Source organism: Schistocerca nitens, chromosome 6 (genome assembly GCF_023898315.1).
Source record: "Schistocerca nitens isolate TAMUIC-IGC-003100 chromosome 6, iqSchNite1.1, whole genome shotgun sequence".
In the NCBI taxonomy this organism is placed as follows: Eukaryota; Metazoa; Arthropoda; class Insecta; order Orthoptera; family Acrididae; genus Schistocerca; species Schistocerca nitens.
This window is the reverse complement of record NC_064619.1, coordinates 698,421,871-698,434,593: the sequence shown is the minus strand read 5'-3', so window position 1 is coordinate 698,434,593 and position 12,723 is coordinate 698,421,871. Positions and strand designations below refer to the sequence as shown.

The 12,723-nt window shown below is 39.7% G+C and overlaps 1 protein-coding gene across 2 annotated transcripts in view; it reads left to right on the top strand.

Annotated features, from left to right (window-relative positions):
* The window catches only part of LOC126263635 (1-acylglycerol-3-phosphate O-acyltransferase ABHD5-like), a 284,682-nt gene that overhangs the window by 228,428 nt on the left and 43,531 nt on the right, over window positions 1-12,723 (top strand). For both annotated transcript variants that reach the window (XM_049960728.1, XM_049960729.1), the window contains exons 2-3: window positions 10,098-10,174; window positions 11,498-11,704. In XM_049960728.1, coding sequence (XP_049816685.1) covers window positions 10,098-10,174; window positions 11,498-11,704 — 284 coding nt within the window. The remainder of the gene's footprint in view (window positions 1-10,097; window positions 10,175-11,497; window positions 11,705-12,723) is intronic.

Here is a 12,723-nt window from a genome sequence, read left to right as displayed (position 1 = left end):
GACCCCTGGGGAGGTGGGTGGGTATTCATGCATGGCTGTCTTCACTTACACTTTGTAGCTACGCAGGGCGTCTAAATTTGTTTATATTTAGTTTGCCCCCCACCCAAAACACCCCATTTCCCGCGCTTGTCCCGTTAGTGTCATTAGGCTTCTTGTGGAAAGTGTGTGTGTGTGTTTTTGTTTCCGCCGTATTTGTGACGTCATGGGTCAAAGCAGACGGGCGGGATCGGACGCTTCCATATTTCCAAATCTTGTACCTATTTTGTAATCTGAAGACAGCTTTTATTACTGTGTGGGTATATTAGTGAATAATAGTGGATGTGATATAGTGCAACAGAGAATTTATCAGCATGTACAAAGTACAGGAAGACCCACAGAAGGTCAGCATTTAGTCCGTTTCTGGCAGCCGACCTCTCAACGTTGCCTGTAAAGTCATACACATAAATAGTCAGAAAGACCAAAAGTTATCCACCTATACCATTGTTTAGCAATAACAGTGATGAGCTTCAGTCACCAAATATGTACAGGGTTTTCTATTCAGGACAATTCAGTGGTGGAGCAACTGTAGAAATTGCATTTCAAAATTGGTGTTAGTGCTGTTTTTTTACAATCTTTTGGGTTGTTGTGTTCATTGTTGGTAATTATTTTGGATTGTGATTAGTAGGAATCGTGGCACTTGTTTTACCTACATTGCTAAGATCAGGTTTTCAGTATTAGTTGTATGAATGAGCTTCGGTCTCGTGATACAGGGCACTTTGTTTTAGCTGTATAGGCCAAGTGAAGTGTTAGATACCAGAATTTTTCAGTTTCAGCATTTTGTTAACACAGTATCAGCAACTTTTTTAACCCTTAACTGTTGTTGTTGTTGTTGTGGTCTTCAGTCCTGAGACTGGTTTGATGCATCTCTCCATGCTACTCTACTATCCTGTGCAAGCTTCATCATCTCCCAGTACCTACTGCAACCTACATCCTTCTGAATCTGCTTGGTGTATTCATCTCTTGGCCTCCCTCTACGATTTTTACCCTCCACACTGCCCTCCAATGCTAAATTTGTGATCCCTTGATGCCTCAAAATATGTCCTACCAACCGATCCCTTCTTCTAGTCAAGTTGTGCCACACACTTCTCTTCTCCCCAATCCTATTCAATACCTCCTCATTAGTTACGTGATCTACCCACCTTATCTTCAGCATTCTTCTGTAGCACCACATTTTGAAAGCTTCTATTCTCTTCTTGTCCAAACTAGTTATCGTCCATGTTTCACTTCCATACATGGCTACACTCCATACAAATACTTTCAGAAACGACTTCCTGACATTTAAATCTATACTCGATGTTAACAAATTTCTCTTCTTCAGAAACGATTTCCTTGCCATTGCCAGTCTACATTTTATATCCTCTCTACTTTGACCATCGTCAGTTATTTTACTCCCTAAATAGCAAAACTCCTTTACTACTTTAAGTATCTCATTTCCTAATCTAATTCCCTCAGCATCACCCGATTTAATTTGACTACATTCCATTATCCTCGTTTTGCTTTTGTTGATGTTCATCTTATATCCTCCTTTCAAGACACTGTCCATTCTGTTCAACTGCTCTTCCAAGTCCTTTGCTGTCTCTGACAGAATTACAATGTCATCGGCGAACCTCAAAGTTTTTATCTCTTCTCCATGGATTTTAATACCTACTCCGAATTTTTCTTTTGTTTCCTTTACTGCTTGCTCAATATACAGATTGAATAACATTGGGGAGAGGCTACAACCCTGTCTCACTCCTTTCCCAACCACTGCTTCCCTTTCATGCCCCTCGACTCTTATAACTGCCATCTGGTTTCTGTACAAATTGTAAATAGCCTTTCGCTCCCTGTATTTTACCCCCGCCACCTTCAGAATTTGAAAGAGAGTATTCCAGTTAAAATTGTCAAAAGCATTTCTCTAAGTCTACAAATGCTAGAAACGTAGGTTTGCCTTTTCTTAATCTTTCTTCTAAGATAAGTCGTAAGGTTAGTATTGCCTCACGTGTTCCAACATTGCTACGGAATCCAAACTGATCTTCCCCGAGGTCAGCTTCTACCAGTTTTTCCATTCGTCTGTAAAGAATTCGCGATAGTATTTTGCAGCCGTGACTTATCACACTGATAGTTCGGTAATTTTCACATCTGTCAACACCTGCTTTCTTTGGGATTGGAATTATTATATTCTTCTTGAAGTCTGAGGGTATTTCGCCTGTCTCATACATCTTGCTCACCAGATGGTAGAGTTTTGTCATGACTGGCTCTCCCAAGGCCATCAGTAGTTCTAATGGAATGTTTTCTACTCCCGGGACCTTGTTTTGACTCAGGTCTATCAGTGCTCTGTCAAACTCTTCACGCAGTATCTTATCTCCCATTTCATCTTCATCTACATCCTCTTCCATTTCCATAATATTGTCCTCAAGTACATCGCCCTTGTATAAAACCTCTATATACTCCTTCCACCTTTCTGCCTTCCCTTCTTTGCTTAGAACTGGGTTGCCATCTGAGCTCTTGATATTCATACAAGTGGATCTCTTCTCTCCAAAGGTCTCTTTAATTTTACTGTAGGCAGTATCTATCTTACCCCTAGTGAGACAAGCCTCTACATCCTTACATTTGTCCTCTAGCCATCCCTGCTTAGCCATTTTGCACTTCCTGTCGATCTCATTTTTGAGACGGTTGTATTCCTTTTTGCCTGCTTCATTTACTGCATTTTTATGTTTTCTCCTTTCATCAATTAAATTCAATATTTCTTCTGTTACCCCAAGGATTTCTATTAGCCCTCGTCTTTTTACCTACTTGATCCTCTGCTGCCTTCACTACTTCATCCCTCAGGGCTACCCATTCTTCTTCTACTGTATTTCTTTCCCCCATTCCTGTCAATTGTTCCCTTATGCTCTCCCTCAAACTCTCTACAACCTCTGGTTCTTTCAGTTTATCCGGGTCCCATCTCCTTAAATTCCCACCTTTTTGCAGTTTCTTCAGTTTCAATCTGCAGTTCGTAACCAATAGATTGTGGTCAGAATCCACATCTGCCCCTGGAAATGTCTTACAATTTAAAACCTGGTTCCTAAATCTCTGTCTTACCATTATATAATCTATCTGATACCTTTTAGTATCTCCAGGATTCTTCCAGGTATACAACCTTCTTTTATGATTCTTGAACCAAGTGTTAGCTATGATTAAGTTATGCTCTGTGCAAAATTCTACAAGGCGGCTTCCTCTTTCATTTATTCCCCCCAATCCATATTCACCTACTATGTTTCCTTCTCTCCCTTTTCCTACTGACGAATTCCAGTCACCCATGACTATTAAATTTTCGTCTCCCTTCACTACCTGAATAATTTCTTTTATCTCGTCATACATTTCATCAATTTCTTCATCATCTGCAGAGCTAGTTGGCATATAAACTTGTACTACTGTAGTAGGCATGGGCTTTGTGTCTATCTTGGCCACAATAATGCGTTCACTATGCTGTTTGTAGTAGCTAACCCGCACTCCTATTTTTTTATTCATTATTAAACCTACTCCTGCATTACCCCTATTTGATTTTGTATTTATAACCCTGTAATCACCTGACCAAAAGTCTTGTTCCTCCTGCCACCGAACTTCACTAATTCCCACTATATCTAACTTTAACCTATCCATTTCCCTTTTTAAATTTTCTAACCTACCTGCCCGATTAAGGGATCTGACATTCCACGCTCCGATCTGTAGAACGCCAGTTTTCTTTCTCCTGATAACGACGTCCTCTTGAGTAGTCCCCGCCCGGAGATCCGAATGGGGGACTATTTTACCTCCGGAATATTTTACCCAAGAGGACGCCATCATCATTTAATCATACAGTAAAGCTGCATGTCCTCGGAAAAAATTACGGCTGTAGTTTCCCATTGCTTTCTGCTGTTCGCAGTACCAGCACAGCATGGCCATTTTGGTTAATGTTACAAGGCCAGATCAGTCAATCATCCAGACTGTTGCCCCTGCAACTACTGAAAAGGCTGCTGCCCGTCTTCAGGAACCACATGTTTGTCTGGCCTCTCAACAGATACCCCTCCGTTGTGGTTGCACCTACGGTATGGCCATCTGTATCGCTGAGGCACGCAAGCCTCCCCACCAACGGCAAGGTCCATGGTTCATGTATAGTAGTGAAAAATACTTACGCTTCTATAATCGTGAGCCCATTGGAACCGTGTATATGGGGATTTTTCAGGATATTTAAATTAAAATTAATATTTTGTAACACACATTTATCAAAATGGGAATACGGAAGCGTCAGATTCCACCCGTCTGCTTTGACCCATGATGTCACCAATATGGCAGAAACGACCTTTCACAACTCCCATATCGTGCCTATGACGTCATTACGTAAACATGACAACAAACTCGAAAACAGATCAAAAATCATCACACACATCTTCCTCAAAAAATGTAATGAAACTAATGGGACAACCGTGGGAAATTGGGGGTTTTTGGGTGGGAACAAACTAAATATAAACACACGTCACTGTACGAAATGACACAAAACGACAAAATAAAATGACCCCACAACCTTACCAAATTCCACTACACATCATATCCTCTGGAGTCTGTCACTTCCCTTGACCTATATAGCTCAACAGCAACTATTGATACCACATTATAAAACTTCAAAACTTTCACCACTGCCACAATTATTGTTATCACAAAAAAAAGCTAGAAAAACCAAATTGGAATCAAACACTTCCCTTTACCTATATAGATCAACAGCAACTCACGATACCAAATCACCAATACCAACAACCAAACAACTCACAAATACTCCACCAACCATCTAAACAGACAAAAAAACCACCGAAAAGAAAAACAACTTACCACAAAAAAGTTCCGGCACTGCATTCTAGGTCAGACACACCACACACACACACACACACACACACACACACACACACACACACACACACTCACACACTCACTCAAGGAAAGAAAAAAAAACCACAACAAAAAAAAAAATCCCAAGCCACCCCACCCCCCCTCCCCCCCCCCAAATCAAAGACCCATAAACAATAAAAACCAAAAAACTCTCAATCACACACTACAACTCAACAACAGGAACAAAAGAGATATTCCACAACAAAATCACGAAACAACCACCACCTGTCTACCTCCAAAAAACTTGCCAACAACTAACCCCCCCCCCCCCCCACATGGCACTTCCCTAACCAACAACCTTCAGATACATCGTACTAACTGACCTTTAAAAAAAAACCTAAAAATACAATAGCCCTCAGTGACGCTGTTCTGCCAATTGTACTCATCTAAATGAGATTGAAGATTAGAAGAGTGCCTCTTCCCCCTTCCAATGACTGACTTAACGGCTCCCCAGAACCCCTCCATGGTATTCGTACAGGCCCCGGTCTCATCATTTTAAAACTCAACTGCATGTTTAACTACTAAACTCCCTAGAAGATGAAAATGCATATGAAACTATGGTACTCCCCTCTTCTATGGAATCCTCAATTAATCCCACTAATTCCCTTTTTGTCCGTCGCTCCAAAACCCTAAATACACATTCTGAAACCCCCTCCCCTCCCGATAAAACAGGCCCCCACACCCATACACCAACCAAAGACTTACCCCTCCCATACTACTTCTTCCCAAACTGCGACTCCTCAACCACCACCACCACCACCACCACCACCACCACCACCCCAGGCCCATCCAACTTACTACTGTGCTTAATATACGCTGAATACACCTCACGACAAAATGAATACCAATCAAGCACGGTCCTCTCACACCAATCTCATGCGCACAGAAACTGAGAGAGGATCTGTAACAAAAATGATAAGTCATTAACACAATTTCTCGCATGCCCACTCTGGACTTCTCGAACCAGGAACCTCACCTTATAGAGCACCATAGGTTATCCCTATGGCAGCTCCACATGAAGCCGTCCCTGGTCCGAGGCACCAGAACTTTCATCCATCGCATCAGACAGAGCACTTCACCCCTTTGGCCAACAGCTCAAAAAGCTAGAGAAACTTGATAAGGGACAAAGCACTGTCCTCCACCTGCACACACAAAGGTGTACTGTTCAATTTGTCAGACATATCCATACCTAACAAGGGCATAAACAAAGTAGTGTAAAAAAATTCACACACGACGAACAGCAAACAACACTACAATAACTTAGATACAACAAAAACTAAATCGATAACTCACTGAAAACTATTCCTGTAAACGCACAGTCAACAGCAATACCGCACACGTCAAGGACTAACACGCAACTGAACCCAATACACCATATAAAAACGCCACCCATAAACACACCAACAGAGAGCACCTCCGACCGCATCAAAACGACACCAATAAACACGCCACACTTGCAAACTAAACCCTATACACCACATAACACGCAACCCATAAACACACCAACAGCGAGCACCGCCGACTGCATCAAAACGACACTTATAAACACGCCACACTCACAAACTAAACTCCGCACCGTTGTGACGTCACGCCACAGCGGGAGTACGTCACGGGTCAGAGTCAATAGATGGAATTGGACGCTTCCGTTGACCCATCAAAATCAACAGTAGGAGCTTACAATTCTTTGTCTAAATGACACTTACGTTATCAGTTTTCGTAGGCTGAAAATGTGTGATGTACAAAAATATAAAGAAAATACAAAATAAAGAAGTTAACTAAACCAATATTTTGTCTCCTAATTAATAAAAGTATGTTGTATCACAAAATTAACAAAAAATTATAGCATGTTTGTAAAAAAATCTACCGCTTGCCCAATTACAGGCATGAATTGCATGCAGTATTTCCACAAGTCATGCATACGGGCTGCTTACACTTCATCTACACTTAGTCTATATCAGTAGACAGTCTTCACACTCTTTCCAGGCAAATGGAATGAGCATCGCTTCGTTTTGTTCTTATCCAGTTTTAGAGTCTCCCAAGAAGTTCTCTTCCCTGCCAGTGGAATTGTGATAGTTGTGGCAATGCTTATTTAAAGTTGTGCGGACAGTCTCTGACTACAGTATCTCAATTTTATATATAGATCACATAAAGCCTTAGCAATGCTTTCAAGAACAACATGTGTGTCATTTCAGCTCTTTCATGACTATTGAATGATGTAAGCATTCAATGCACTCATATCCAACGGTGTATATAGAAAAGGCAAAGTCCAACGATGTGTTCTGAGAGTGCTTGAATATACAGAGCACATCTGGTCAACAGCATTGATGCCACCTTTTGTGACGTTATGGTGCAGAATGATTTCAGACTTGTGTTGTCGTTCTGCATCGAAGACACAAGTATGATGCTCTTATTTTTTGAGTACATATTTGACAATTGAATGATCCTTCTGTGGCAAAAATTCTTTAGGAATTTCCTTTTTGTTTTTCATCATCCCTACCACTATAATGCCTTTTGTTCACATAGTATTGACACATTCCAATGAGGTGTACCAGCTGTCAGTCATAATGTTATGATTGGGGTTCAGAATTGGTTGGCTTAATTGTAGACAAACTTGTACTGGTATTGGTACTTTCTCCTCTTCATCTGTCAAAGTGAGCCCATCAGTATTTTTACCATACTACAAATACATATTTAGAACATAGTGTGTTATAGAATGTGCAAGACATTTCATTTTCAGACCATATTTATTCGGTTTGCTGGGAATGCGTATCAAGTTTATTATTTCTGTAGTGATACATTTTGGGTTGGTTTTTTTGTGCTTTTCTATATATTCAGGATTGTTGAAGCGGAGGCATATTAGAACTATATAAAATCATAAAGAAGACATGCTTTGTTGGAAAACTCTCTTCCAATTCCATCTCTCACAAAGAGTGATACAATAGCATCATGATTTGATATGAATACAGTAGAATACATCAACAGACTTAAGAAACAGTCCAGTTCTTCCCTCAGTTCTGTATGATCAGGAGATTTGTAACTCAACATCAAAGTTTCTAATTTTTTATTGGTCCAAAACAGTATTTTGTTGTTCGTATCACTGTCAAGCAGTAAAGTGGGTGCTTCCTTTGGATGGTATGGCTCAACAGGTCTTGATTGAGATGTAGTAGATGGCAATCTCATAGTATTATGGCTTCTGACTCGAGTATTTCATGTTGTTGTTGCTTTAGCCCACCTATACCAATTTTCCCTGTAAAAATACCCAGTTGCAATGTGGTTGTTCACTCACCCTATTGTCATCAGAACTTCCGCAGCCAGATATTTCAAAGCTCATGACACGGTCGCTGTCTATTACAGTGCCCTCGTCATTGTCTGAGAACTCGTTGTCTGAATATGTTTCAGCATTACAAGAAAATAAGGAGTTTTCATTAATTTCTTCATCATTGGTTTCTAATTCTTCATTCAGCCACTTTTCTATTATGTCATCCCCATTACCACATACACGTTTACAATTTTCCATCATGATAAACTGCACCAATAAACAAAAATAAATAGATTAACAAAAATAAAAAAAGTTACGTATCTATAGTCATGAGTCCATTGGTCACTCGCGAAAGCCAATATGTACCATAGGAGTAGCAAGTGAAACGCATCCATCTCACAATGTGCACTCCAACGCACTAAAGGTAGGTGCTGAGAGAGAGAGAGAGAGAGAGGGGGGGGGGGGGGGGGGAGACGGTCTTGCATGCTACTTCAAAAATTCAACCTGGGTACATTGGACCCACAACTATAGTTAAGGGTTAATATTTCATAGAGTGTTTATCAGCAGATCTGTTATAGTTGCAGTACATATAGTTGGCAACTAGTATCAAGCCTGACCTGTTGAAGCTGCACTGAAAGTGCCTGATCTTAATAACAAACATCAAAATGGCAGTACATGCTTTATAAAGTGTTCACAGATGACTGTGTGTGATAAAGTTTGATTCTGACTTGCCACATAGCCCATGTTGATTGTGACAATCATCTGTGAACATTTTGTAAAGCATTTATTGCCATTTTGATGTTTGTTATTAAGGTCAGGCACCTTCAGTGCAGCCGCAGTAGGCCAACTTCAGAATGAGCCAGTTCATTTGATACTAGTTGTCAAATATACTTATTGCAACTGTGACAGATTTGTTAATAGATGCTTCATGAAATCAAAATTTTTGGTTTTATGACAGGATTTTGTGTGCTTGATTTTTGCATTAGTATTTGTTTCGGTGCACCTTAATTATTAGAATTGTCATACACATTTGTTTTGTTCGCCTCCGAAAACCCCATGACTGTCTCCTTAGTTTCATGTTATTTCTGCAATTTTTTAAAATCTTTTTATGTATATTTTTGCGTCTGTGATGGGTGACATCATGGTTGCCATATTGAATAAGCCTGAAGTAAGGGTCTGCCATGTTGATGTCACAGGTCCAAGTTAACAGGTGCTACTGAATTCTTTGGTTTTGCCAAATTGGGTTATGTGAATTCACTGTAACAATGTCTGTCATTTATGAAGGTTATTTCTCAACGAATTTTGTTTGACAAAATATTAAGTGATGCATAATCTTTGTGGGATACTTACCAAGTTTACTTTAATTTAAGACCAAAAAAAATATTCATAGCATAGCAGAACAGATCATATAAGTCAAATTTTAGTCAGCATAGGAGTGCCACAAAAATACCTAACAGTAATCAGTTGGAGTTGCTGCACCAAGGTTGCCCATAAAGCAAACACTAAGATTTCCTTCCACTTCTTTGTCCAATCTGAACTTGTGTTGATGGGCTGTAAAACCTGAATCTTCCTTTATTTTACTACTGATGTAGATGTCATAATTTCTAAGCACTTTCTAAGAGCGTGTTCAGCTGATGGTAATCATGGAACATCTGATAGAGTGTATGTATGCGGTGTGCAGCTGCACTCTGTGGTAGAACAATATAAATGCTCTTTATATCTTCCTTGGTGAAGGCATAATCCTCTGTATTACAGAACTCTGTAGCACTCTACATTACTGTTTCCAGTAGAAAGTGGCAATTTTTATTTATCTTTGAGTAATGCTAGTGTTCTGATTTATTAAAAACAATTGGTGTTTGAAGTAAAAAGAGAATGGTGCTTTCAAAACTGTAACATCTCTGATAATGTTTTCTTTCAGCCAATTGTGGGAATGGTTGCAATGGTGTCCAGTTTCAACAGATACTCTTCGGACAATTGAAAAGAAAATAATGACATGTAAGTGTACAATGTAATTGAGATCTATTGATTTTCTAAATGCAATTGAATTTTTTTTTCTGTTTAAAGAAGACATTTATAAATTAGAGAATACTGAAGATTGCAGTACCAGACATCAACTTTGACCCATGATGTCATCAAGATGGTAGATACCCCTATTTAAAATTTGTACAATATGGCAACCGTTATGTCACACATTACACATGTGAATACACACAAACAATACAAAAAAGTAATGTCAGAACTAACATGAAACTAATGGAATAAGCATAGGAATTGTGTGTTTTGGGCGGGGACAATCAGAATAATGAAGACATACAAAATCAAATACTAATGCAAAATTCAACCAATGAAAACCTCAGCCCTCAGCAAAATCACAATTAAAAAACCATTAAAAAAGGGGTACTGGAAATTTCGCTTGACCTATATAGCTTGGAAAAAGCTTGTGATACCCACGAGCCAAACTAATATAACTGTTATCAAAATCGTACCAGACCAAAATAGTACCACCACACTCCACAGATACCCACCATTATAAACTACTAAATGTGAACTGCAGGTACCAATCTGAAATATAAAGTCGCAAAAAACTACTCCAACATAAATTTCTATAGCCACACCTCAAAGAAAATTATGTACATAAACAGAGCCCCCCTCCCCCCCCAAAAAACACACACACACACACACACACACACACACACACACACACACACACAAACCACCACCACCACCACCACCACCACCACCCAACAACAACTAAACAGCTAATACCTGACCCCAATACAATGTCCCACACTGCCAACATGTCATACATTCAACCATAATACCATTTAACCAGGGAAGTTTAATAGCAGCAACTAATGAATCACTAGTAAGAGCCATGCCTAGTACCAAGCTAAAAAATAAAAAAAATTCTAACTGTGAACCATTAATAACATGATGAACTAGCAATTCCAAAAACATATCAGTGGCCAATAACTAATGACATTAAAATTATTCACTGCCAAACAAGCAGAAACAGACTTCCTGAGCACAGGGTACCCTTGACACTGAGTCCAGTGCCACATCAACATCAGTCACAATCAGTTTAGAAACATAAACATCCCTCATTAAAGTATGCCAGTACTTACTCCAACATGCCATCTGCAAACATGATCACAATGATGTTACACAACACCGCTACATCATGGATCAAAGCCAACGGCTGGTGCTGCAAACTTGGCTTCACCATAAATAAAGTCAGTGCTCTCCAATTGCTGCTATGTTATGTAGAACAACTTTTTATTATTGATATCAGGTTTTAAAATTATGTTATTGTTACAGGTTTAAAAACAAAATATCGTGGATGGTATGTCGATATAGGAGCTGTTGTCGGGACATCAGACAAAGTATGGACCGTTTCTCTTAATGAAGAATCTCCACGAACACCAATTGTATTACTGCATGGTCTCGCAGCAGGTGTTGCTTTGTGGTGTCTTAATTATGATTCATTGGCCAGCAAAAGACCTGTATATGCAATTGATCTTCTGGGTTAGTGTTATTACTACTTTTGACGATGTGTAGAACCGCTGTGTAATAGTTTAAAAAAATGAAAAAATCAAAACATAGTTCTAGTTAGACAGGTTGTTTAGCTAGTTAAGCTTTGTAGATATTATTTACGATAAACTTTGTTACATAAAATGTGCCAGTGTCTGTACACACACAGTGAGGTGACAAAAGTAATGGGATACATCCCAATATCGTGTCAAACCTATTTTTGAAACTTCCTGGTGGATTAAAACTGTGTGCCAGACTGAGACTTGAACTCAGGACCTTTGCCTTTCGCAGGCAAGTGCTCTACCAACTGAGCTATCCAAGCATGATTTGCGACCTGCCCTCACAGCTTCACTTTCGCTAGTACCTAGTCTTCTACCTTACAAACTTCACAGAAGCTCTCCTGCAAAACTTGCAGAACTGCACTCCTGGAAGAAAGGATATTGCAGAGACGTGGCTTTGCCACAGCCTGGGGGATATTTCCAGAATGAAATTTTCACTCTGCAGTGGAGAGTGTGCTGATTTGAAACTTCCTGGTGGATTAAAATTGTGTACGGGTCGTGAGTTCTGCTTGGGTAGTTCAGTTGGTAGAGCACTTGCCCATGAAAGGCAAAGGTCCTGAGTTCGAGTCTCAGTCCAGCACACAGTTTTAATTCGCCAGGAAGTTTCAAATCAGCACTCACTCCGCTGCAGAGTGAAAATTTCATTCAGGAAACCTAGTTTTGCTTGGTATAGTGTAGCAACTCTACATGGCATTGACTCAAAAAGTTGTTGGAAGTCCCCTGCAGAAATATTGAGCCATGCTGCCTCTGTAACTTTCCGTAATTGTGAAAGTGTTCCTGGTGCAGTATTTTGTGCATAAACTGACCTCTTGCATACTTCGTTATGTCCCATAAATGTTTTATGGGATTCATGTCAGGGAATGTGGGTGGCCAAATCGTTTAGTTGAATTGTCCAGAACGTTCTTCAAACCAGTTGCAAACAATTGTAGCCTGATGAGATGTTTGGGAATGTCA